General features: G+C 39.6%; 1 protein-coding gene across 4 annotated transcripts in view; it reads right to left on the bottom strand.

Annotated features, from left to right (window-relative positions):
- The window catches only part of LOC140469697 (astrotactin-2-like), a 1585258-nt gene that overhangs the window by 1202411 nt on the left and 355751 nt on the right, over positions 1-27096 (bottom strand). For all 4 annotated transcript variants that reach the window (XM_072566454.1, XM_072566452.1, XM_072566453.1 and 1 more), the window contains exon 3: positions 22219-22594. In XM_072566454.1, coding sequence (XP_072422555.1) covers positions 22219-22594 — 376 coding nt within the window. The remainder of the gene's footprint in view (positions 1-22218; positions 22595-27096) is intronic.

The following is a 27096-nucleotide window of genomic DNA, read 5'->3' as shown; positions in this document are numbered from 1 at the left end:
GCTCTTCGGAGGGTCGGTATGGACTCCTGGGGCTTAAGGACCTGTTTCCAGACTATAGGGAATCTAATCTCATAATCTCTTAAACAAATGCTAAATAAAGGCTGAAAAATGTGTTGCTGGAAAAGCACAGCAGGTCAGGCAGCATCCAAAGAGCAGGAGAATCGATGTTTCAGGCATAAGCCCTTCCTGAAAAAGGGCTTATGCCCGAAACGTCGATTCTCCTGCTCCTTGGATGCTGCCTGACCTGCTGCGCTTTTCCAACAACATATTTTTCAGCTCTGATCTCCAGCATCTGCAGTCCTTACTTTCTCCTAACTGCTAAATTAATTAATAGTTCATCTCTTTCTTTTATGATTTGCAAGAAGTGGGACTGATCCAGACTAATTTTGGATTTAGTTAATTTAGTTCATTCAAATCGCTAGGTAATTTCATTTTTACACTTTTCCTTCACACTGCCAGTTCATACATTGATGAATGCCAATTACTCATTCATTAATTTACTTATGCAAATCTGTCGTTATCATTTGTGCTGTAAAAATCTGTCAAATCTGAAGGCACTTAACTCAAACTCATATCAGAAATGAGTTGGAACTCTAATTGTAATGACAAAACGGACAAAAGACAATATAGATGCACCATTTCATATTATGAGAAAAGGAAATTGGAACCAAATAGCTTTATTGCAAGTTCATGTGTTGCAACTGATATTGCTTCTTGTGTACTCAACTAATAGCTCAATCTTTCACTCGTGTCCTAAAGTCACAAAAGGACATGTTCACTTTAAAGGAACAGAAACAAATTTTCATACTTGTGTTTACATAAAATTTTGATATCAATCACTTCAGTATAGAAGAGGGTCTCAATTACTCACTTAAATATTGATGTCCTTGGCCCTTTCTTCCCTTTTTAAAGAATACGGGGTATTAGCCAATTCCCCGTTGACTGATCTTCTGACAAAATTAGCTTCCAAATGCCCATAAGAACATGACATCCTTCTATGAATCTAACATGCTCTCCCTGGAGTCCAATTTAATTGGTTTTCAATGAAAAGGGCATGTGCCTTGCTGACTGGAGAGTTAATTGCAACTCCAATTGAAAATGGCCACAAGTCACATTGCATTAGACTCTGGAAAATTCAATAGTAAAATTGAAAATGCTCCATCAAATTCTCAACTTTTCTGAAATATGTACATGTTCTTTAGATTTGAATTTCATACCAAAAATAAGCAAGATTTCCACTGATCAGCCATTAAAAAGTATCTTCGTCTATTTAAGAAAAATCTCAAGTTAAAATGTTCTGAACCAGGTATAAGGTACTTGCTCCCTGTGTGGATGAGGAAAAAGGCTGCGGGGTTGATGAGCCAGCTGACCACTGCACCATGGTGCAGGAGGCTATTCAAGAGGCGGGGGGTGGGGGGTGAAGCAAAAAGACAAGTGGTCGTTATAAGGGATTCTATAATTAGGGGGACAGAGAGTATCCCTTGCAAGATGGATTCGGAGTCCCGCATGGTGTGCTGTCTTCCTGGTGCCAGGGTGCAGGACATCTCTGACTGGCTTGAAAGGATAATGGAGGGGGAGGGAGAGGATTCAGTTGCTGTGATCCACGTAGGGACAAACAACTTAGGCAAGGCTAAGATGGAGGACCTGTTTGAGGATTATTAAGCACTCGGAATGAAATTAAGGAACAGGCCCTCAAGGGTTATAATCTCTGGATTACTACCCGAGCCATGTGTAAATTGGTTTAAGGACAAAAAAATTAGGGAAGTAAGTATGTGGCTAAGGGAATGGTGTGAGAAAGAGGGGTTCCATTTCATGAGGCATTAGCATCACTTTTGGAAACGGAGGGATTTGTACGGAGGGGATGGTCTCCACCTGAACTGATCTGGAATCAGTGTTCTAGTGAAAAGGATAAATAGGGTGGTCACTTGCATTTTAAACCAGTGAGTCAGGGGAAGGGAAGGGGAAAACGACAGGAAGTATGATGCTAAATAAAAAGGCAAACAGCAGGTTAGCATGTGTGCAGGAAGGTTTAACTACAAGGCAGACTGTGAAAGAAGTGAAAAGGACGAATAACTTAAGAGATTTTATTAGAGATGTTGGAAATCGTGAGATTACAAAAACTAGCAAAAGGGCACTTTACCTGAATGCTCGTAGCATTCGTAACAAGGTTGATGAGTTAACTGCACAAATCAGGCAAATGAATATGATTTGGTAGCCATCAAGGAGATATGGTTATAGGATGTCCAGAGTTAAATCTCCAGAGGTATCAGGCTATTCAGAAGGACAGACAGGAAGGTTAGGGGATGTGGTATAGCTCTGATATTCAAGGACAACATCAGGGCAGTGCTGAGAGATGGTATAACTTCTAGGGATAATAAGGTCGAATCCATTTGGATGGAAATTAGAAATTCTAAGAAGAAAATGTCACTGATAGGCATAGTCTATAGGTCACTAAATAATAACATCACATTGGGGTGAGCAATAAATAAAGAAATAACTAATGTCTGTGAAAATGGTATGGCAATTATCATGGGGGATTATAATGTACATGTCAATTGGTCAAACAGGGTCAGTCAATGTAGCTTTGAGGAGAAATTCATTGAGTTTATCCACGATAATTTTCTTGAACAGTATGTAATGGAACGATGAGGGAGCAAGCTATCCTAGATCTGGTCCTGTGTAATGGCAGAGGAATAATTAATGACGTCATAGTTAGGGATCCTCTTGGAAGGAGTGATCATAGTATGGTTGACTTTAGAATACAGATGGAGAGTGTGAAGATAAAATCCAATACCAGGGTCTTGTGCTTAAACAAGGGCGACTACGAGAGGAGTTGGCTAAAATAGACTGGAAGCAAAGACTTTGTGGTGGGACAGTTGATGAACAGTGGAGGTCCTCCAAAGCAATTTTTCAAAGTGGTCAGCAAGAAGTATATTCCAGTGAAAAGGAAGGACTGCAAGAAAAGGGGTAATCCGCCATTGGTGTCTAAGGAAATAAGGGAGACTATCAAATTGAAAGAGAAGGCATACAAAGAGGCCAAAATCAGCAGGAAAGTAGAAGACTGGGAAAACGTTAAAGGTCAACAGAAGTCCACAAAAAAGAGCTATATAGAAAAGTAAGATAGAAAATGAGAAAAAAACTAGCATAGAATAAAAACACAGGTAGCAAATGTTTCTATAAATATACAAAAGAGAAAAAGAGTGGCTAAAGTAAATGTTGGTCCTTCAGAGGATGAGAAGGGTCATTTAGTCATGGGACATGACAAAATGGCCAAGGCATTGAACAGGTGTTTTTCTTTGGTCTTCACAGTCATGGAGGACACAAATAACATGCCAGTAATTGACAAAGAGACAAACATAAGTGAGGATCTGCAAACAATCATTATCACGAAAGAGCTAGTGTTGGGCAAGCTAATGGAGCTAAAGATAGACCAGTCTCCTGGTCCTGATGGAATGCATCCCAGAGTCCTGAAAGAGATGGCAGGAGAAATAGCAAGTGCACTGGCGGTAATTTTCCAAAGTTCGCTGGATTCTGGGCAGTTGCACCAGATTGGAAAACAGCAAATGTGATGCCACTATTTAAGAAGATGTGGAATTATAGATTGGTTAGTTTAACTTCTGTATTGGGAATTGAGTCTATTATCAAGAGAGATACAACAAGGCATCCAGGTAGAAATTGTCCCGTTGGGCAAACACAGCATAGGTTCATGTGGGACAGGTCATGTTTAACTAATTTTTTTGGAATTCTATGAAGATATTAAAAACACAGTGGACAATGGGGAACCAGTAAATATAGTGTACCTAGATTTCCAAAAGGCTGCACAAGAGGCTGCTGCATTAGATAAAGATGCATGGCCTTATGGGTAAAGTATTCGCATGGATAAAGGATTGGTAAACTAATGGGAAGCAATGAGTGGGGATAAATGAGTGCTAATCTGGTTGGCAATCAGTGACTAGTGGCATGCCTCAGGGATCAGTGTTGGAACCATAATTATTCACAATTTATATAGATGACTTAGAGTTTGGGACCACGTGTAGTGTGTCAAAGTTTGCAGATGACACTAAGATGAGTGGCAGAGCAAAGTGTACAGAGGACTGTGAAACTCTGCAGAGAAACATAGACACTTTAAGTGAATGGGCAAAGGTCTGGCAGATGGAATACAATGTTAATAAATGTGGAGTCATCTATTTCGGTAGGAATGATAGTAAAAAGGGCTATTACTTGAATGGTAAAAAGTTGTTGCATGCTGGTATGCAGAGGGACTTGGGTGTCCTTGTGCATGAATCACAGAGGGTTGGTCTGGAGGTACAACAGGTAATTAGGAAGGCAACTGGAATTTTGTCCTTCATTGCTAAATGGACTGAGTTTAAAAGCAGGAAGGTTATGTTGCAGCTGTATAGGGTGCTGGTGACCCAACATCTGGAGTACTATGTGCAGTTTTGGTCTCCTTACCTGAGAAAGGATGTACTGGCACTACACGTGATGCAGAGGAGGTTTGTTAGGTTGATTCCAGAGTTGAGGGGGTTGTCTTATGAGGAGAAACTGAGCAGACTGGGATTATATTTATTGGAATTCAGAAGAATGAGGGGGATCATATAGAAAGATATAAAATTACCAAGGGAATAGATAGGATAGACGTAGAGATGATGTTTCCACAGGCAGCTGAAACTAGGACAAGAGGGTATCGCCTCAAAATTAGGGGCAGCAGATTTCAGATTGAATTGAAAAAGAACTTCTTCACCAAGACGGTTGCGAGTCAATGGAATTCCCTGCCCAGTGAAGTAGCTGATGCTACTTCAGTAAATGTTTTTAAAGCTAAGATAAATTATTTTTTTGCAATAAAGGAACTAAGGGTTACAGTGAAAGGGTGAGTAAGTAGAACAGACCACGAAAAGATCAGCCATGATCTTATTGAATGGTGGAGCAAGCTCAAAGAGCCAGATGGCCTACTCCTGCTCCTAGTTCTCATTTTCTTATAAATCTTGAAATTCCAGTCCCATAAATGGAACTGCAGGTGACATCTACTGGGGAAGTTTATCCACTGACTTTCTCAGAAGAAAAAACTGTCTATGTTTTCAGCCTAGTTTCACCACAAACCGCATTTTCTTTAAATAGCATACAACCTTAAGAGGAAGATCACATATCCCCCAAACTACAAAGGGAATTAGATATTTCAATGAGCTCCTCAAATAGTTAAGCATCACACAACATTAACACACTTAGTGTTGGTCTCATGATCACCTCGTGGGAAACAAGAGGTTCTCATGTTAACTTTGAGTTTTTTACTATAACAATTTGATTTAATGTCTGAGAAGTGAAGAAACTGAGAAAGATAGTCATATTAATTATCAGATATGACTGAAGAAGTTCAATTGCAATTTGGATAAATATGAGGTGCTGCATTTTGGTAAGGCAATACAGGGAAGGATGTAATGGTTGGGTCCTGGGGAGTGTTGCCAAACAAAGAGACTTTTGGGTGAAGGTACACAGTTCCTTGAAGCTGTGGTCACAGGTCGTCAGGATGGTGAAGGTGGTGTTTTGTACACTTGCCTTTTTTGGTCAGCATCTTGAGATTAGGAGTTGGGATGTCATGTTGTGGCTGTACAGACATTGGTTCATCCACTTTTGGAATACTGCATTCAATTCTGGTCTCCCTGTTATTGAGAGCATTGAATCTTGAAAGGCTCCAGAAAAAAAAATTACAAGGATGTTGCTCGGACTAAGGGGTTTGAGCTACAGGGAGAGGCTGAACAGGCCATAGAGGCTTATAAAATAATGAGGGGCATGGATAGGGTGAATTGATAAAGTCTTTTTCCCAGAGTAGGGTGCCCAAACCTAAAGGGTACAGGTTTAAAGTGAGCGACGACAGATTTAAAAGAGACCTAAGAGGTAACTTTCTCACACAGAGGGTGGTGCGTGTACGGAATGAGCTGTCAGAGGAAGTGGTGGAGACTGATACAATTGCAGCATTTAAAAGGCATCTGGATGGGCAAATGAAAATGAAGGGTTTAGAGGGATATGAGCCATATACTGGCAAATGACACTAGATTAATTTAGGATATCTGGTCAACATGGACAACTTGGACTGAAAGGTCTGTTTCCATGCTGTACAACTCTATGACTCTATGGATTCAATACAGGTCTTCATTTGTTCAACTTGTATCCTACGATTTTTAAAATTTAATTATAATTTTGCGATCACTTAGTCAAGTTGCATTATGAAGTACCACTTTACAACTCACTTCATTGTATCTGTTGAGGATCGGTTTTACTGGCAGTGCTATAATTTGGTTATCTCTGTTCAATGTTGTCTTTTTCAGCCTCTTTGTAGTGTTGACTGCTTCATTACAATGGTCGAATGCACACTGCAATAGGCTCTTTTGCTCCATGCTGTCTCATATGTTGTGACAACTGTTTCAATATTGTGCAGTAATATAATTGAAAATCATCACAAACATTTGATTTGATTTTGACTGACAGTTAAAAGTAAAGGAATTGGTAGATACTTAAATCTACAGTACATTAACACCTGCTGAAACAACCAAATACAATACTATCAACAATTCTACTGCAGAGGAGACAGGCAAAAACATGTCTCTGAAGATTATAATTGATTGTAGTAAGTTATACAAAAATGAATTAATCCTGTACATCATGAACAGATACAAATGCCCAGATTATTACTACCACATCAAAGAGGCCTCATTGACACGGTGAAAATAGCAGAAGCCTTCAGAAATCCTACCTCCTGCCCGCAAATGTGGCATTTCCCACTTTAACAGTGGCAGTAATGGGGGTGCCTCAGGATTCACATGTTCAATTTATAGAGATAGATAGTCATTTCAGTCATCAGCTGCCTTGACTCTTCCATGATTTTGGTTATGCAAATGTCTGAAAATGCACAATCGCAGGTTAGACCAGGTAAGGGGAGTGAATGCTCGAGATTTATTTGAACATTCAGGGTATCATTTGAAGGGGTAAGATTCCCCTTTGGATTTGGTCACAGAAGCATTTGAGTGATGTAAACTGCCCTTTGGTGGAAGCCCAGCACCCTTGTAAAGAGGTATGGTACCACTTCAGTACTGCTAAAGGACACATACTTGTGCATAGGAAACCCGAGCAACCAACCACTGGAATTGTCAAGCTGTCAAAGGGATCTGTAAGGACAATGAGACATTTTAAAAAGTCCATATTTCTGAATCTTTGAAACATTAGCCTGTTGGCATTAACCTGAAGATTCCCATCATGACTGATTTCATTGAGGCCTTTCATTTCTTGACAACTACGAGTGGTTTTAGGCTCTTCGATATGGGACTGTAAATCCTAATGCTTGTTGAAATTTCATGAAATGTTTGTTTACATAAGGCTTTGATGATGTTAAAGAATGCAAATGTAGTAAATGTGCTTTTTTTAAAATGAATTAAGAATATTTTTCTCAATATTGTATGCTTGGTGATACTTCTATTAATTAATTAAAAATGTTTCTTCTTCTCAGCTAACCATGGGTCCTGAGGTCTGCCCACAATGGACACGAGACAAGTTTACATTGTAGGTGAAAAGGCAAATGGTGGCAACTGGGAGGCATTATTTGGTAAAGTTTGCATGAAGTTGATATTTGAAGTGCAACAGGCCAGGGGTGGGCACAAGAAATTAATGTGAAATTTTGATAACATTGCAGGAGTGGGCGGCCTCACAGCGTCAGAGACCCAGATTCAATTCCCACCTCGGGCAACTGTCTGTGTGGAGTTTGCACATTCTCCCCGTGTTTGCGTGGGTTTCCTCCCACAGTCCAGGTGAATTGGCCATGCTAAATTGCCCATGGTGTTAGGTGAAGGGGTAAATGTAGGGGAATGGGTCTGGGTGGGTTGCTCTTCGGAGGGTTGGTGTGGACTTGTTGGGCCAAAGGGCCTGTTTCCACACTGTAAGTAATGTAATCTAATCAGGAGTATAATATTGACCTGAAGTAACAGTCTATGATTTAACTTTAGCTATCTTATGAAATAGTCTCTATTCATGTTGATTGGAATTTCTGCTAGTATGGCAATTAACAGAGCAATTGTTTGTGAGGAACTCGTCTTTCTTGCTTAATGACCGAACAGATGCTGATGATCAAGTGCAGAGTGAAGCCAAGGAAATGAATGAGACCAGTTGGTGGGACAATCATTGAGATTGGGGTTTGAATATACAGCTCCATCCCTATCATGCCCAATGTGCTGGTGATAATCTAATGTGTCATGGTCACCACATTGGTAATTCTGCTGTGGGACATGTGACATGCCTTAAGATGGAAATGAAATATTTCAGGTTCTGGAGCAAGGATTGTAAAAAGGAAATAAGTATAGTTGTATTTCATTAAATCTTTGAGATGCTGAGGAAGGCTCTATGATTTGGAAAGGTGGGATACATAGAAATTCATCTAAAACCTGCTGTGTTCGCTGAAATGAAATTAAATAAGAAAAAAACACAAAGTTTGGTGATGACTGAATGATTAGAAAAGTAACTGGCTTTAAAATATTTATATCTTTTGCAGAAGGAATGCATCTATTTGTACACATCAAACATTGCAACTCAGCAGCCATAGACTGAAACGTCCGAGTTACTTAGTAAAAGCTTAAGTTCTGTTTGAAATAGAGGGAGTCGGATGTGACAATGCAGACTATTATTACTTGAATTTGTGATTACCATACACTCATGCTGTGTAAGTTTAATTTAGTTGATTGAATGACATGAAGGTGTTCAACAGTGAGCGCAAGCTGACGTTTTCTGATAACGTTCATTGAGAGCAAGAGTTAAGTCTTTTTCCAAGGAGACACAAGCAGGTCCTAATGAATGAATTAATCAAAGCATCATGGTAAACCTAACGTGTTTGTGAAGTTTGCCTGTGGTTAATCTGATCATTTGCTCGAGGTTGGATAGTGTCAACAGCATAAATGCATCGTCTCTTTGAATGGAAAGAGAATTTTTAAAAATCCTTGCCTCACAGCACAATGAGCAAGCTCAGCAAGACATCTGATCAACAGCACGAAGTCAAGGCAGATCATGCTGATTGTTTGTTCTGATCTGACAAGTCCACATGAAAAGGGTTCACTTGTGACTGTAACCAATTTATGGATAAGAGTTTAGGCATTTGGTTTTGTTTTTCCTATACTTTGTGTTAGTAAAGAACATTGAGTATTCTGAGGTTGCAACTGCTTTGGGTTGTTGATATCCAAAGTAAACTCAACAGACCAAGCCAAGTGGGAACAAAAGCAGACAACATGAAAACATGAAACAACATGGTAACCCTGTCTTGAATTCCCTCTCTATATGAGACCAAAAATGTACAAAAAAAGCTGCTGCAATGACCTTAGCAATATCCTATACATTCGGAGCAAGTCTTCCCAACTTTTATACTCCATACCCTTTGTAATACGGTCAACATTCCATTTACCTTCCACTTGCTGTAATTGCACGCACCCTGTGTGTGAACAGCCAACTCTCACTGTGTCTCAGAAATCTCTCACTCTTTTACGAAGAACCTGATTCTCTATTTTTCCCACCAAGGTGGACAACTTCATTATCCCCTACTTTATAGTAATTTTAACAATATTTTGCTAACTCCGCCTGTTTACAAACTTTGTAAAAATTTATTACAAGTTTACACCTACGAATAGAAATTGCTGGAAAAATACTGCAGATCTGGCAACATCTGCAAAGAGAGTTAACGTTTTGGGTTGAGTGATGCTTCTTCAGAAAGGTGTTGTATTTTTGTTTCTGATTTCTAACATCTGCAGTTTTATTCAGTTTTTGTTTACTAAGCAAAACCATTTCCCCTCAAGGAAACTAAAATAATTTACTATTTTATACAGAAGATGGGATGTTTCAACTAGAACCTCTATTAGTATTAAAATTAAAGTCATATCAGCCAAGCCAATACAAATTAACGAGAAACAAAAGTGGCACAATGTGTCTGGTCATTGATTGTTGTATGTAAGCTTCAAAAATGGTTCATGTAATTGCCACTGATATAGATCGATAAAATAACGTTGGATGCATTCTTCATGCAGCTCTCTGAAATATTTGTCATAAAGGTCATTTCTCTCTCTACTTCCAAACATTACTGTCATCCTCAAATTCATTAAAAGGCTATTCTGACATGTGCAGTTGCCTCAATTGGACCAATGCAGTAAGAGTGAGTCTGTAGTCTGCTAATTTGTCCAAGATTTGTTTTGTCAATCTTTACAGAGACTCAAAAATGCATGTCACTATAAGCTCTGCAAATCAGATCCGAGTAAAGGAAACTTGATTCCAAAAGCCACTTTCAAAGGTATTAAAATATCAAAGAAATAATCAAATGCGGCAAATACTTTTAGTGACAAAAATAGAAATTGCTGGATAAGCTCATCAGGCCTGGCAGCATCTGTGGAGACAAATCAGACTTAACATTTCAGGTCAAGGGACCCTTCCTCAGAACAGGGAAGGATTACTTGACCTGAAACATTAACTCTGATTTCTCTCCACAGATGCTGCCAGACCTGCTGAGCTTATTCAGCAATTTCTACTTTTGCTTCTGATTTACAGCATCCGCAGTCCTTTTGACTTTTATATCGTATTTTTAAGATTAGAGATAGAAAATCTGATCATGAGCGACAGCACATTGGAAACACAAGGACAGAAAATGGAAATAGCCAAAACTGAGAAGCAGTTCATACTCTGAAAAAGGGCTGGTTGTAAAGACATTAAACATTACAGTAAATTATGAAGATTGGACTACAGACTTAATTATAAAGATTGGAGTACAGTCAACAAATCAAAACTGAGACAAAACTTAAAAATGCGGCCTCAGCTGCACCCGATATGGCCTCCTCTACATTGGGGAGACAGGCCGCCTACTTGCGGAACGTTTCAGAGAACACCCCGGGACACCCGGACCAACCAACCCAACCACCCCGTGGCTGAACACTTTAACTCCCCCTCCCACTCCGCCAAGGACATGCAGGTCCTTGGCCTCCTCCATCGCCAGACCATGGCAACACGACGCCTGGAGAAAGAGCGCCTCATCTTCCGCCTCGGAGCCCTCCAACCACAAGGGATGAATGCAGATTTCTCCAGCTTCCTCATTTCCCCTCGCCCCACCTTATCTTAGTCCTAACCTTTGGACTCAGCACCGCCTTCTTGACCTGCAATCTTCTTCCCGACCTCTCCGCCCCCACCCCCTCTCCGGCCTATCACCCTCACTATAACCTCCGACCACCTATCGCATTCCCAACGCCCCTCCCCCAAGTCGCTCCTCCCTACCTTTTATCTTAGCCTGCTTGGCACACCCTCCTCATTCCTGAAGAAGGGCTTATGCCCGAAACGTCGATTCTCCTACTCTTTGGATGCTGCCTGACCTGCTGCGCTTTTCCAGCAACACATTTTTCAGCTCTGATCTCCAGCATCTGCAGTCCTCACTTTCTCTCAGCTAACAAAGCAAAATATCAATGACGTAAATATCCCAGAGACTTGGAGTCATCCGGAGGGCTGAAAGTGGGCACTTTTGAATAAATTGTATCCCTTTTTCTGGGAAAGAGCACATGCTCAATGTAATAGGAGCCAGCAATCCAGACATTACTCTTTTTCTTGTCCCTTTATAGAAAAGCAACATGTTGGTCTATTCACCAGCAAACTCCTCTGAGATCCTTTAATCAATCTCAACTTAACTTGGTGGCTTGATATCTTGGATCATGAGGCTGACACTGTTAGCTACCATCTAATATTCTTACCCCTGCCCATTTAAACTGGTTCAGTTCCACCAATAACTCCAGATTAGATTCCCTACAGTGTGGAAACAGGTCCTTCAGCCCAACAAGTCCACACCGACCTTCTGAAGAGTAACCCATCCCCCTTCCGACTAATGCACCTATCCCTATGGGCAATTTAGCATGGCCAATTCACCTGACCTGCACATCTTTGGATTGTGGTAGGAAACCCACGCAGACACGGGGAGAATGTGCAAACTCCACACAGACAGTTGCCCAAGGCTGGAATTGAACCTGGAATCCTGGCACTGTGAGCCACCATGCCACCTCATAACAGTAATTATTTCCCAGAAGCTCCTGGCGGCAATACAACAGCCTGCAACAGAGCAGATACACTCAATACAGACGGCACACTGCCCCATCATTTGCCTTCTTAGCCTTTGTGTGATTAACATCCTGACACCTTCCTCTTTTTTAATGTTTCATACCTTGAGTGTTTGCAGTTCTTTGTTTTATTATAGTTTATTAGTTTTTTGCGCTAATCCAGCCATTCCACATGATCAGTATTCCTGCTTCTATATTTAATGTTTGGAAATACTGCGAAACGTCATGTAGGGATCTGAGTGATGTGAGGTGTATGTGTCAGAGTTGGATGACAACTGTGGTGAGGCCTATCTCAATACCGGGATTATCTCATTCCATCCCTTATGCTTTTCACAAGTAGCATGGTGAAATTCTTGCTCAGCAGCACTGAGTTTCTAATTGACAGTTATTACAGCTGAAGTGCCTTGTTAACAGCCCAAAACATCTCATTTATGTTCACCCTCCCATCTTAGCTGAAAATGTGTTGCTGAAAAGTGCAGCAGGTCAGGCAGCATCCAAGGAACAGGAGAATCGACGTTTCGGGCATAAGCCCTTCTTCAGGAATGAGGAAGGTGTGCCAAGCGGGCTAAGATAAAAGATCTAAGTTTTGTTCCTGTGTATTTTTAGAGTGATATTGAGAATGATTAACAGAAATTATATTGTATAAATTATAAATTTAATTAAACTAGATTTGAGCTAAGTAGAGTAAATTAAATTCATTGGGATTTTTTGTCACACAATGATTTTGAATCAAATTCTGTGTAAATGTATTTATTTGTTTGATATTTGAAATTAAAATCGTTAATTAAAATAATTGTGGAATTATTGACTTAAATCTGTTGAATGTAAGAAATGATTCAAATAAGTTATTTAATAGAAACATTTTTGCAGCTGGTTTTCAGCTTTAATACTGATCTCATTCAGTTCATGTACCTGTGGGGTGAATATCAAGCTTATTGCTTCATTAAAATAAAGCACTTCCTTCCCTTTATTTCCCGGATTTGGGATAGTAGCCCAGCTTGTATAACATAGGTAGAAGACTGTTGCCACTCAATTTAATGTAGCTTGCTGTTATGAAAACCATGCAGGCGTGAATCATAAGTGGAGACATCATCATCAGACAAACAAAACTGAGTTGCAATGACAAGCATGAAAGAATTCTGTTCGCAACGGAATTTTGAACAAACAAAAATGGACTATAATTCATGAAACAAAATGAACATCACTAAGTAGCCCTCCTCGCATCTTTGACACAACACAAATTGATAGAAAACAACAAAATAAATACTTGCATTTGTCCTTTCCTATTTCTACATGGTTTGCTTAAAGAACAGCATGAATAGCGATGTGCTGATCCTCTATTGAGTAAAGGCTTCATAACTCACTGGTTTAATCATTCACCATCTGTCAGTTCTCCACTCATGGCACCGCACAGTTCTGTTCCCCACTGTAAAAAGTGAACCTTAGACAAGTTTTGACAGATCAATTCAATTGTACAGTCAGAGCATCGTACACTATAAATGGTCCTTAGGAAGACAACAAAATGGAAAAAACTCACTAATATATAAAAGTCACACACCTGCTTGAGGCCCAACTTGACACTTAATTTGAACCCTGTTTATATAGGTGACATTTTTCTTGGCAGCTTAGGTGAAGCAGACTTTCTCCAGATCCACAATGAAGTGCGTGAAATAAATCAAAATGTGGGAGATTAAAATGCTTCAATCCTGACTCCTCCTTAATGGAGGGGACCTAAAAGCCCTTCAGGAAAGTCTTGCGCAATATTCTTAACAGTCAATATATCAATTCTCCTGAAGAGGTTTGGGGAATGTCAAAAACAAAGCAAAAAGAACACTAATTGATTTGGCAATACAAACATGATGCGTTGTGAGGAGGGTGAAAGTACTTCAGAAATCCAACATCAGGCGATGATGAGAGAATAACACACTGTACAAATTTTATACAAGCACCTAATAAACTAAAATGTCAAAAACTAAATCTGCAACATGTGACAAAATTAGAATCCCATAATTTCATTCAGGAATTCCATATCTTCAGGAAATATATGTAATTCTAATTACTTGTCTGAGTGAGAGGGCAGAAGTGTTACAGTAGCAATGAATGACAACATCTTCAGCTTCACTACTTGAGGATTTACACACAACTCTAGCCATCTGCTAAATTCTGAAGTTGCAGGCACTTTCAGAGGGGTAACAGTAACAAATATTGACAATCTGTTGCCAAACACCTCAAAAATCTGGCCCTTCACTGAAATGTCAGCCATAATTAATCTCAGGAAACTCCTTCAGTTTTCTCCAATACCTTCTTGTTCGAACTTTGTCTCAATTGGATATTTTTATAATTTCTGTAATTAAAATTAAAATGGCACTGAACTTACACAAATCTCACTGTATTTTCATAAGTACAAGAGACAATAAATTTCTATTCTGTTCTATTCGGTATTGCTTTCCTCTTTTCTCTGCCTCCAATTATTGAATGTCACTCCATTAATGGTTTGCACAATGAGTGAATTCCCAATTATTTTTCACACTTTCCAAATGGAAATTTCAGCATTCAAGTGAAACCCTGGAAGAAGCAGTCTCATTTTAATAATTCATCCAAAATATAGTACCTACAATGATCCTCATTGGTAGATTAAATATGCAACTTTAGTTCCATTATCCATAATCCAGTATTTTACACAGATTTTGTTTTACATTAATCCAGCCAACAACAGAAAGGGGACTTGTGAGAAATTTGTTACCTCAGTGTAGCAATATTCCCGTAACTCATGTCATACTGGTAGCTCCATGATATGTATCAACTGAATTCACAATGAAAAGCTGAACAAGTAAGTGTTCCTTATTCAAGACTTAAAAAGGCTGATCAGCCTCTCTGGAACCAATGATTTTCTACATAATTAAGCTTTATCAGAGCAACTGAAGAGCAATGTGCTGACTTGAGGAGATAACAGGGTTTTTTTGTGAATCAATATCAAAACATTTCATAATCTTGCAATTCTTTCAGTTATTGAGATGAGAGACTGAACTTAGAAATGATCTATCATTGAGATTTAATCAAGATTCAATTGGTGATCCAATTTTGAAAATGAGCTACTTCAGATGCAAAATAAGTTTGATTTTGGATTATTTGACCCAATGAGGCATTTTGAAAGATGGCAAATATGCAACACATTCAAGGATGGGTACATCCTGTAAACCCTGTAAATCCGACCTTTCAAAGGCAAACTGTGTTCTATAGGGCAATCATTAGCTTGTTAGAACCTTGAGTGAGTTTACTGGGACAGCAATTAACGATGCAGATTGAAGTTGAAAAAAATAATGGTAAAGTTAGGCCCCAAAGATGGGAAAATACAACCTATTTTGTACACACTGTCTTCCTAACCTCGCGCTGAATTGACTGCCAGTTCAATAGTTGTCTCAGTTTGGGCAGTGGCATTGCATATCATTCACAGCTGATGAAACAATTTGGTCTCATTATCCTGACACTACACAAGCTTCTATAAAACCTAGCCTCCCCAATGATCAATATTTAGCATCTTAAAGGTATTAGTGAGTTTAAATACTTTCTTGCGATGTTTTGTATACCCTGTAGTATATCAATGAAGTAATCCAAGCAGAAAGATCATGTACATACCATTGTAACAGTTCTTTTTATTTGATTTATTTTAATATAAATAAACATGAGAGCCAAAAAGAACAAAAAAACCCATAAAATATGGAACATTTTCTTTCTTTTCATCCACAGTTGCACATCATTTATTTAGGCACAAGGGTGTGATTCTCTCGTGAAGAAGTGAATGATAAGCTAACACTTTGAAAGAAATATACATCAAAGAAATTCACTCAGTCAATTCAACTGATATGTTGAAAAAAATTGCATGCATGATCAAATCCAAAAAATCTTTCACTTCAAAATTAGGCAAACCAAATGATTCTCTCCAATTCCTAATCTCGCACCTTAAGCTGAAAAGAGTCACATCTAAGCTGTAGAGAACAAATTCAAAGAAGAAGCTAGTCTGTATATGTGGAACAAGTGCAGAAATCGATGGAGTAAAGAGGAAACTTTTTACTTTGCAACATTGGATTTCAGAAAGCACACAACAGCTCATCTCACCTTGGTTTGGTTGCACGTCAAATAAATCTCTTGCTGTTGTATTAACGCAAAGGTCAGGCCAAATTCAAACCCAAATGTAGCCTGAGCTCACTGAATACAGGAAGGCTGCAGGAAGGCTGCTATAATTGGTTTCGGTATTCCTTGCACTAGCAAAAGGAAACATCAGCCAGTATTTCTACTCCTAATTACTATCCAGTGATAGCAGCTGGAAGTGCATTTGTGGTAAAGCGAACTGTGTTGGTGTCCACAGTCAAACAGCTTGCAGAGACTCATTGCTGAAGCTCGCCTAAGATCATTTACCATTTTTTATGTAAGTACCCCATAGAACAAAACAGAGAACATTACAGCACAGTACAGGTCCTTCGGCACTCAATGTTGCGTTGACCTGTGAAACCAATCTAAAGCCCGTCTAATCTACACTATTCCATTACCATCCATATGTTTATCCAATGACCATTTAAATGCCCTTGATGTTGGTGAGTCCACTACTGTTGCAGGCAGGAAAAGAAAAACACTTTTTGGGCAACAGACAAATCTCCAATGTTCACCCCTACCTTTTTCAAGGTCCATTAAGCCAAAGATTCCATACTGCGCTGAGCACATTTCTAATGATTTTAGTTGAAAGTCAAAACCCTTTAGGGAATTCACTGCATTCCTGTGCTAAAAGTGTCCATTTGTATAAATCCAAAAGTATTTCACTTCTGACAAGGTCAGCTTGATCAACAATGAATAATAGCTTTCATAGAGCAGAGAAATAAACAATTCTTTATGAGGATTCAGCAATGGTCAAATTGCAAGGTGAAAACCATGTACAAACAAATGATACCTCCCAAGCAAATAGGCTTGCAATCTTCATAGTTTAGACTCAAGTACCCTAACACAGTTTTGTTTCTGTTCTTGCAAGAAGAAACCAAAAAAAAACTTCTGTCTTTACCATGAAAGCATGAAAATTAGTCGTAAATGGCATTGAACATTTTGCAGTCATCACAAAACATCCCACTTCTGACCTAATAATGGAGGAAAGGTCATTGATAAAGCATCTGAATATGGTTGGACTAAGGACACTAAGGACACTACCCAAAGAACTTCTGTTAATGTGTCTTGGAATGGAGATATCTGAACTCCTACAATCACAGGATTGACTCCAAACAATGGAAAACCTCACTCCACTACCCAATTCCCATTGACTATAGTTTTGCCAAGGCTCCTTGATGCAACACCCAGTTATATGCAGCCTTGATGTCAAGGACAGTCACTCTTATCTCACGTGTGGAATACAACTCTTTTGTCCTTTTTTGAATTAAGGCTGTAATGCGGTTAGGAGCAGAGTGGCCTTGGCAGACCCACACCTGGCATTGGACAGCAAGTTATTGTGAAGCAAGTAAGTTCAATAGCATAATTGATGACACTTGCTTTACAGATGATTGCAGATTGGGGCAGTAATTGACCAGTTTGGCTATATCCTGCTTTGTGTGTTCAGAACATACCTGGGCAATTTCTATAATGTCATCAAGACAGCAGTATTGTAGCCATACTGGAAGAGCTCTGATATTAGTGAGTTTTGAGAAGATTTGTAGTTCAGGTTGAGGTTCTGGATGTAGGTTTGCTCGCTGAGCTGGAAGGTTCATTTTCTGGAATTTTGTCACCATACTAGGTACCATCATCAGCGAACCTCTGAATGAAGCACTGGTGGTATGGCCCGTTTTCTATTTAGGTGTTTAGATTTCCTTGGGTTGGTGATGTCATTTCCTGTTTTTTCTCTCAGGAACTGGTAAATGGGATCCATGTCAATGTGTTTGTTGGTGGAATTTCAGTTGGAATGGCTTGCTTCTAGGAATTCTTATGCGTGTCTCTGTTTGGCTTGTCCTAGGATGATGTGGTGTCCCAGTCAAAGTGGTGTCCTTCCTCAACTGTATGTAAGAATACTAGTGAGAGTGGGTCATGTTTTTTTGTGGCTAGTTGATGTTCATGTATCCTGGTGGCTAGTTTTCTGCCTGTTTGTCCAATGTAGTGTTTGTTACAGTTGCTGCAAGGTATTTTGTAAATGACAATAGTTTTGTTTCTTGTCTGTATGTGATCTTTCAAGTTCTTTAGCTGGTGTTTTCATGTGTTGGTGGGTTTGTGGGCTACCATGATGGCAACGGATCTGAGTAATTTAGGAGTCATTTCTGAGATGTCTTTGATGTAGGGGAGAGTGGCTATGGTTTCTAGACGTGTTTTGTCTGCCTATTTGGGTTTGTTGCTGAGAAATCTGCGGACTGTGTTCACTGGGCACCTGTTCTTCTTGAATACACAATGACTGCCAGACTACTCAGACTTCTTGGCATCATAGTAGCCCACAAACCCACCAACACACTAAAACAGCAGCTAATGAACTTGAAAGGCCCAATACAGACAACAAGCAATACTAATGTAATTTACAAAATACCTTGCAAGGACTGTAACAAACACTACATTGGACAAACAGACAGAAAACTAGCCACTACAATACATGAACATCACCTAGCCACAAAAAGACATGACCCACTCTCACTAGTATCCTTACATACAGATGAGGAAGGACACCATTTCAACTGGGACAACACATCCATCCTAAGACAAGCCAAACAGAGACACGCACAAGAATTCCTAGAAACATGGCATTCCAACCGAAACTCTATCAACAAGCACATTGACTTGGATCCCAATTACCACTCCCTGAAAGAAAGAACAGGAAATGATGTCACCACAGGAAATGATGCCACCAACCCAAGGAAACCTAAACACATAAATAGAAAACAGGCCATACCACCAGTTCTTCATCTGGAGGCTCACTGATGAGGCGATCTAGTATGGTGAGGGAATATCCAAAAATGAACCTTCCAGCTCAGCAAGCAAACTTGCATCCGGACAGCTATGATATGCATATGATGGCTATCAGGTCATAATCATGCATTTCTACTTATACTGTCATCTTTTTTGTTTGGTTTGAATATTATATAGATTCAGATACAGACTCTTTTGTTTTGACTTTTGATTATTTTTGAAATTTCTAGCCTTAAGTGTTGATTAAGTAAGATTTATACTGTCTGTCCATTCCTGTCAATATCTGTTTCCCACTACCCAGATAAGTGCCTTTCTCTCTTGTCTAGTCTCGACATTTCAAATAACGAATTTAACATCTTGTCCTCACTGATTGGATTAAAACCCTCACAGCTTCCCGAGCTATGTGGCTTGCTAAATAACCAGCCAGCACGGTTTGGGTGTAGACCATTGCATGGGTACAGCTCTATATTTCCCAATACTTGTGTCAGTTCCTAGCAAAACTGAAACCACATCTCCTACCTCCTCAGACTTGGAGCCATGCATTCATTATACTAATTTTATTTCCTTTCTGCTAATTTGTCCACAACTCAGGCAGTAATCCAGAGATTACTTATTACCTTAGAGATACCCACCAGATGAAAGAACAAAGGACTGAAGCGCCACAGTAAGGCTAATTGTTTCTTCTTTTGGTCACTGTCTAACTGATACTTTCGGTCAGAATTAATTTAATCTATCATGCCTTTCACCACTGGAAGATCCCTGTATAGGCAGACATTGCTATGATTGATTTTGTTCCCCAAACCTGCAATATTAAATGAATAAATAACCATAATCCTGAAACACAGATGAGCTCTGGTCAATTTGAGGATGCGCTTGGCGTTGCCACCTGGGTGCAACAGACAGCAAAATCTGCCAGTGATAGGTCCATTCTCTCAAGATAGTTCTTTCCAATTTGTTCTGCATATTTATCAGTTGCCAATGGATAAAGTATTGGCAGGTTTCTTACAGGGAGAAAGTGAGGACTGCAGATGCTGGAGACCAGAGTTGAAAAATGTGATGCTGGAAAAACACAGCAGGCAAGACAGCATCCGAGGCGCAGGAGAATCGACGTTTCGGGCATAAGCCCTTCTTCAGGCATGTTTCTTACAACCAACATTTCGTAAAAACAGGCTCTTTTACAATCTCAAGATGAGGTGGCCATAAGAGTTGACCTTGGATTTTATTACTTAGCTTAAACCTAACACTTTATACCAGACAAAAAAGTTATTTGTCCAGTTTAACCTTGCTATTAAATGAATTGCTGTTAGAAGATTCAACTGCATAGTGGACTCCTCCAGAGAATGATTACTCAAACCTTGCAGTTTTCTTGAACGTATGAGAGAAGTTTCTTTCCTTTTCAGCAGGAATAATGGAACATGCATTATCTGATGTTTCAGAAGCACAAACCTGACGCATTGTTTGTGCTGAAATAGCACTCAAGTAGTACAGGAATGCAATTGCCCTTACAATTCTTGAGATTTATCTGAATACTTACCCTTTATCAGGCCTTTTGGCCTCTGCTTGAACCTGTGCGCAAGACTCAAACTGATTCTATTCAGCTCAACCTGCTTCTCACATGCAGAGAGAACAAGCAGCAATTGAGACAATGTATGAAGTATTATGGTTATGTGTGAAAAGAATTTGCAACTTTGGATCTGTAGCTGAAGTTTAGGTTGATGACTGCATTGTGGACAGAATATCATTCAATAGTTGAGGTAATGGCAATCAACCCAACAGTATATGCTATTAAAAAAAAGCTTTTGGAAGGGTTCTTTAGCTTGTTGGTAGTGTCCCTTCCTCTGGACAAAGAAGCCAGTGTTTAAGTCCTAAGTGGATCACACTTGTGATAGCAACTTTGAACAGATTGATTCGAAAATGTAAGGAGAAAGTTTTGCATAAATTGTAGACAATTATCAGTGAATATTGATCAATAGGATTATACATGCATATACATATATATGTAAATATGTATGTATAAAATATAAGTATAACCAGGTTTTCATCAGAATTTCTGTTCCATAATCCTTACTTTTACAGAAAAATAGTTGCTCTTCGATTTTTACTATGCAGTACACTCTGTTCAGTGTCAACTTAGTACAAGATAATTTGTTGTCAGTTAATATGATAGAGATGCAATAGTTTGTGCTCTACTTACAATTCGCTTTTAGAAAAACTCTAAGTTGGAGCATGACAATTAATTCACCAACTAACCAAACCACAACATTAATTTAGTGCCTTTTTACATTGCTCTCAGAAACTGAGATTGTATTATCTCTAATGGTACCAACTATAACATGGAGCTTGAGGCACAACAAGATGGGAAATCATACTGAGATTCTGAACTAATAGCAATGGTAAAGGAGCAGCAGCTACTGTGGAGCGACTGTAACGAGGTCACCCAGATGGACCGCTTAGAATATGAGTTCCCTGATTGGGCTGTTAATCTAGTCCAATCAAGGCTGACAAATATAAACAGGGGTGTCAGAGGTCCTGTTCATTCTGACAGCTGGCTATGAGGGAGCTGGATCAGAGTCAAGGACTGCCGATGTGTAAATTAGTGGTGACTGGGTGATGGGATACCGGTCTCTGGGGAAGTATTTCACCATGCAAGTTGAATATGACTGAATTTATCCTAACAATGATGTGTATTTTCCAATCAATGTTAATAATGACTTTTAGGGAGGGTTGTCATTCACAATGAACAAGCTTTTACAGGTGATAGACCTAATGTTTTATTTACTTCAGGATGTTGCGCCTCAATCTTCATAGTGTATCGGGGCATAATTTATGCCACATTACCCCAAAGTTAAAAACTGAAATTCTACACACAAACATCAGTTTCTTGCTTCATTTTTCCCTTTTTAAAAAAAATGCTAGCTACAGATAACCTGAAATTAGCCTGTTTGTACAGGACCCCATTTATTAATGACATTGGGATCATGAGATATGTTATCACTTCTGTATATTAAAGACTTGTCAAAGTGTTACCATGGGAGGGCTCTCAATAACAGATTCAATGAATGCTTTTACATTTAATATTTTAAAGAATAAAACAAGAAGAACTTGAATTATGCAATGTTTTAAATGAATCCCATTAAATTCAACAGAGTTCCTGGATTGAAGGAGAGAACAAGAATTAAAAATAAGACCCAACCTGCAAAACTTGGTTTCTCCTCTTCTGCCCGCCCCAGGCTCTCCAATGTCCGGGTCACCTGACTTCCAAAGTCATCTTCTCGGCTGCGTGCTTCAGGGCGAAGTTGGTTTTCTTCTTCTTCGCAGTCATAATCATCCAAAATGGGCGTCTCTCGGATTGGCATTCCGACCACTGAATTGTGGGCCTGTATCCGAGAGTTACGAAAGCTATCCCTGGCCTGTGGTCCCAGCAGCACAGATGGGATGTAATGAATTTCGTGGGTGGCCTCTGTGCTGGCACTCTTCTGAGGGACTCGCCTCCGCTTGCACCATCTCCGCCTCGCATACAGTACCATGGTGAAGATTAAGATGAGCAGCAGCAGAGCAATCAGACCTCCCTGTGGAGTAAAGAAGACGTGAAGAAATATGACTTTTTCTTGGTTTCAATCTTAATCTTTCCCTCCTCCTCCCTGCTGCCCCCTACACTGAGGATTACTTGGGTTGATCTTGACTTTGCATGATAGTTTAAAACAGATGGTAGTGAGGAGGCAGCTTGTTTGCTTTACAACCAAGAGAATCACAGAATTCCCATAGTGCAGATCAAAGCCATTCAGCCCACTGAGTTTGCACTGACTGTCAAAAATCATCCCACTCTTATCTCCATAACTGCATGGCTAACCCATCGAGCCTGCACACTGTGGGTAATTTAGCCTGGCCCAATTCATGTAACCTGTGCATCTTTAGATTGTGGGAGGAAACTGCAGCACCTGGAGGAAACCCATGCAGACATGAGGAAAATAAGCAAACTCCACACAATTGCCCAAGGCTGGAATTGAACCTATTCCTTGGTCACCACGGCCATTATAAAAACTGAAAATATGCAAAATGAATTCTGAGCCCATCAGTAATTTGTTTCCCACTATTACTCATTATCCTGTTCACTCTACCCATATAAGACAGCATGTGGGAAAAGGCAGTGGCACATGTTTTGCCCTCCTTACCATTTGTCTCTATTCCCTCTCCAAACTGTAAAGTAATAGTGTATATCTTTCACACATTGGTCTGCCCTGTTGCTTAAAATTGTCCTCATCATAGCTCGCAGATAGTCCACAAAGTAAAAAAAAGAATTTACAAGCATACTGTGATCTTCAGGTCAGATAATTAACTCACTTAATTCTCATATTTTAAGGTTTCAGTTATAAGCATTTCTTTAAAAACAGTGAATATGCACAGGAAGTTGGTATATACAGATACTAATAACTGAATACTTCATGAAAGCTGTATTCAGTTTCTATACGTCTGAAATACTTCAAATGTAAATATGTTGACTGAATACAGACAATCAAGGACTCATGTAGTTTGCGATGTTGTATTGATATTCTTATGTTTTTCTCTCTCAATATTTGGTCGAATTTCTAACAGGTTTGGAGGCTTTACCTTCTCCCTCGGGCCAGTAACTATATTTGGTGGAGGCCTTCACACATAAACTGAACAATGCCTGTTAGGATAAACACATTAAATTGGTGTATTGACTCATTGCTACATGAAATGGCCTCTCTAATTTAACAATTATTAGCATAAATTCTGAAATGTTCTTTTCATGTTCACATTATCTCTTCTTTGGAAGTACTTGGAGATTCAATGCAATTTCCTCTATATATAATAGCAGACATAAAAGATACAAATATTGTACATTCTAGGGTGAAAGAGGAGGATGATTGCTTATCCATTTGTCCTTTCTTCCATCGAACCCTCAAAAGAATAAAAAGCCCAGTGCTAAACAGTTCAACACTACCTCCTCTGATGGGTCTTTTTACTGAGTTCCAAAATAAACATTTTGCCAATTTTCTTTCTTACAGATAACTGCTATATGTGTATTTGTAGAATAAGCCTCATTCTTTAATTGAACAGCAAAGGATTATAGAAACATAATAGTAGATTTGTACAGTCCTGCAAATCTTTTCTTGACAGCTATGAATAGTCTTCTGTTTTTGAAAGGATTGCACACAGGGTATTGCAGTTCAAAGTGATTGCAAAGAAAAGCAACAAAGAGATACATTCTTCAATGCAGTTCACTATTTAGGGAGATATTCTAGCCAGCATCCTTTTCATCTAATTATCTGTATCTCAGACAGTACTGAGGTTATTTTTATTTACTCATAAAATACATAATTGCTTCCCCAGATCTGGAAGCATTAAAACATCACCCTTCGTGTTTTTTTTGTTCTTTTGGCAATTAACCAATTTTCCCCAGAGTGGAGTATGAAACCATGTAGCTTCTTTCTCCTGACCAACTTTAATCATACAGCAAAGCTGAGATCAATAGTTCAGAGGACTAAATGAATGCAACATGGCAGCAGTAATTACAATTCCCATTCCTCCTGGCCTGGTTTCATTCATTTCTTCACTGTCAATTAATTGACAGCATTACCAAAAAGGGATCATACAACATTATCAATGTCTGCTCAGTTTAGTGCTGAAAAGAATAATGCTAGCATGTTTAGATTTAATATCCAGTGCTGTGGCAGGCCATCGCATTTGGCACGTAGCAGATCATGACGCTAAATTTTCTAAATATCATTGTGACACGATTTTGTTCCCTTGGCAACTTTTTCTCATACTTTTTTTTGTGCTGTTAGCTTGTTGATAAGGTGCAATTCTTTAAAATCTTTCACGGTAACATGCTGGGTAACCATGGGGAAAAACCACAGCAGAGGCAGATAGTCCTGTCAGCTGACACAAATGCTGTCCATAGGTGCCTGATACCTATTAGGAGCAGCAACCTTTGTTGATCATTTCCTTCTGAACCCAGAATTGGAAAGTCAATAGAAAGCACTGCTTTACGTCACCATTTACCCTTTGAACTGAATCCAATCCATGAACATACATATGAATTATAGAGTCATAGAGTCAGAGAGATGTACAGCACGGCAACAGATCCTTTGGTCCAACCCGTCCATGCCAACCAGATATTCCAACCCAATCCAGTCCCACCTGCCAGCACCCAGCCCATATCTCTCCAAACCCTTCCTCTTCATATACCCCATCTAAATGCCTTTTAAATGTTGCAATTGTACCAGCCTCCACCACATCCTCTGGTAGCTCATTCCATACACGTACCACCGTCTGTGTGAAAAAGTTGCCCCTTAGGTCTCTTTTATATCTTTCACCTCTCACCCTAAACCTATGCCCTCTAGTTCTGGACTCCCCCAGCCTAGGGAAAATACTTTTCCTCCTTATCCCATCCATGCCCCTCATGATTTTATAAACCTCTATAAGGTCACCCCTCAACCTCTGATACTCCAAGGAAATTAGCCGCAGTCTATTCAACCTCTCCTTGTCGTTCAAATCTTCTAATCCTGGCAACACCCTTGGTAAATCTTTTCGAAACTGATTCAAGTTCCACAACATCTTTCTAATAGGAAGGAGACCAGAATTGCACACAATATTCAAAAAGTGGCCTAACCAATGGCCTGCACAGCCACAACATGACTAAGTAGGCCATTTGGCCATGCTAACCTACTCTGCTATTCAATAGGATGTGTTTGCTCTTCAACTTCCACATTCTTATTATCCCCAAAAACCCGATTCCTTTGCTGACCAAGATGCTTCAATATTCCAGAAGTTTCTGACTCAGCCATTCTTCTTGGCTAGATTAGACTGGTGCTGGAAAAGCACAGCAGATCAGGCAGCATCTGGGAGTAGGAAACTCGACGTTTCGGGCAAAAGCCCTTGATCCATCCTGGATTCCAGCACCACTCTAATCTAGACTCTGATTTCCAACATCCGCAGTCCTCACTTTTGCCCATTCTTCCTGGCTCCAAGTTCTGGATTCCGATCATCCTCTGGGTGGAAAGAACTTCCCCTCAACTCTGTTCTTAAACTTTTGCTTCTCACCTTAAACCCACACTGTCTGGTTATTGGCTTCTCTGCTATTGGGGAAAAAAATGCCTTCCTATCCATAATGTTCATGCCCCTCATAACCTTCCCCACCTCTACTGCGTTCCAGTGAACCTTCAGTGCCCCAAAATAAATGGTCTATCTAATCTTTCCTCATAACATAAACCATCCAGCCCATGCAGCATTCTGGTTAATCTATCCTGTATCTTCTCTCATGAAATCACATTCTTCTTGTAAGGTGTTGACTAGAACTGCATGCAATACTTCAGTTGTGGCCCCACCAGTATCTTGTACAGTTCCGGCATTATCTCCTTGCCCTTGTGTTCTATTCCTCATCTAATCATGGCAAGTATCCCATTCATCTCATTATCCCCTTATGCACAAGCCCTTCAGGGATCTGTGGATATGCATGCCAACGTCCCTCTGATGTTCAATACTTTCCAGGGTCCTTATATTCATGATGAAATTGTATACTTTGTTAGCCCTCTCCAAGTTTTCCTTTCTCACACATTTCCAGGTTGATTTCTAATTCCCACTGCTCTGCCAATCTAACCAATCTGTTATTTTCCTCCTTTAGATTACAGCTATCCTCCTCACTACTTATGCTGAAATAGTTTTCATGTCATCTGTGAACTTCTCAATCATAGCACCTATATTTAAATCCAAATCATTAATGTACCACTACAAACAGCAAAGGTCCCAGCACAGAGGCCTGTGGAAGGCAACCCCCTCTGCCCCCCATCACCCCCCCACCACCATCTGAAAGAAACTTCCAGTCACATAGACATCCTTCTCCCATCTCTTTCCTGCCACCAGGCCAATTTTGGATCCAACACAAGACTTAGCCTTGGACTCTTGCTTCCTTGATCAGTATTCCATGGGAGACTTTATGGAAAGTCTTGCAAAAATTCAGGAGAATCCAATCCTACTCATTGCCATGATCTTGTTATAGGGAGTTCAGGAGAGGATTGATGTATCGGGATACTTATCTTGGATGGCA

The sequence above is a fragment of the Chiloscyllium punctatum genome, chromosome 49 (assembly GCF_047496795.1).
Source record: "Chiloscyllium punctatum isolate Juve2018m chromosome 49, sChiPun1.3, whole genome shotgun sequence".
Classification (NCBI taxonomy): domain Eukaryota; kingdom Metazoa; phylum Chordata; class Chondrichthyes; order Orectolobiformes; family Hemiscylliidae; genus Chiloscyllium; species Chiloscyllium punctatum.
The sequence above is the reverse complement of the archived record's forward strand: the minus strand, read 5'-3'. Positions and strand labels throughout refer to the sequence as shown.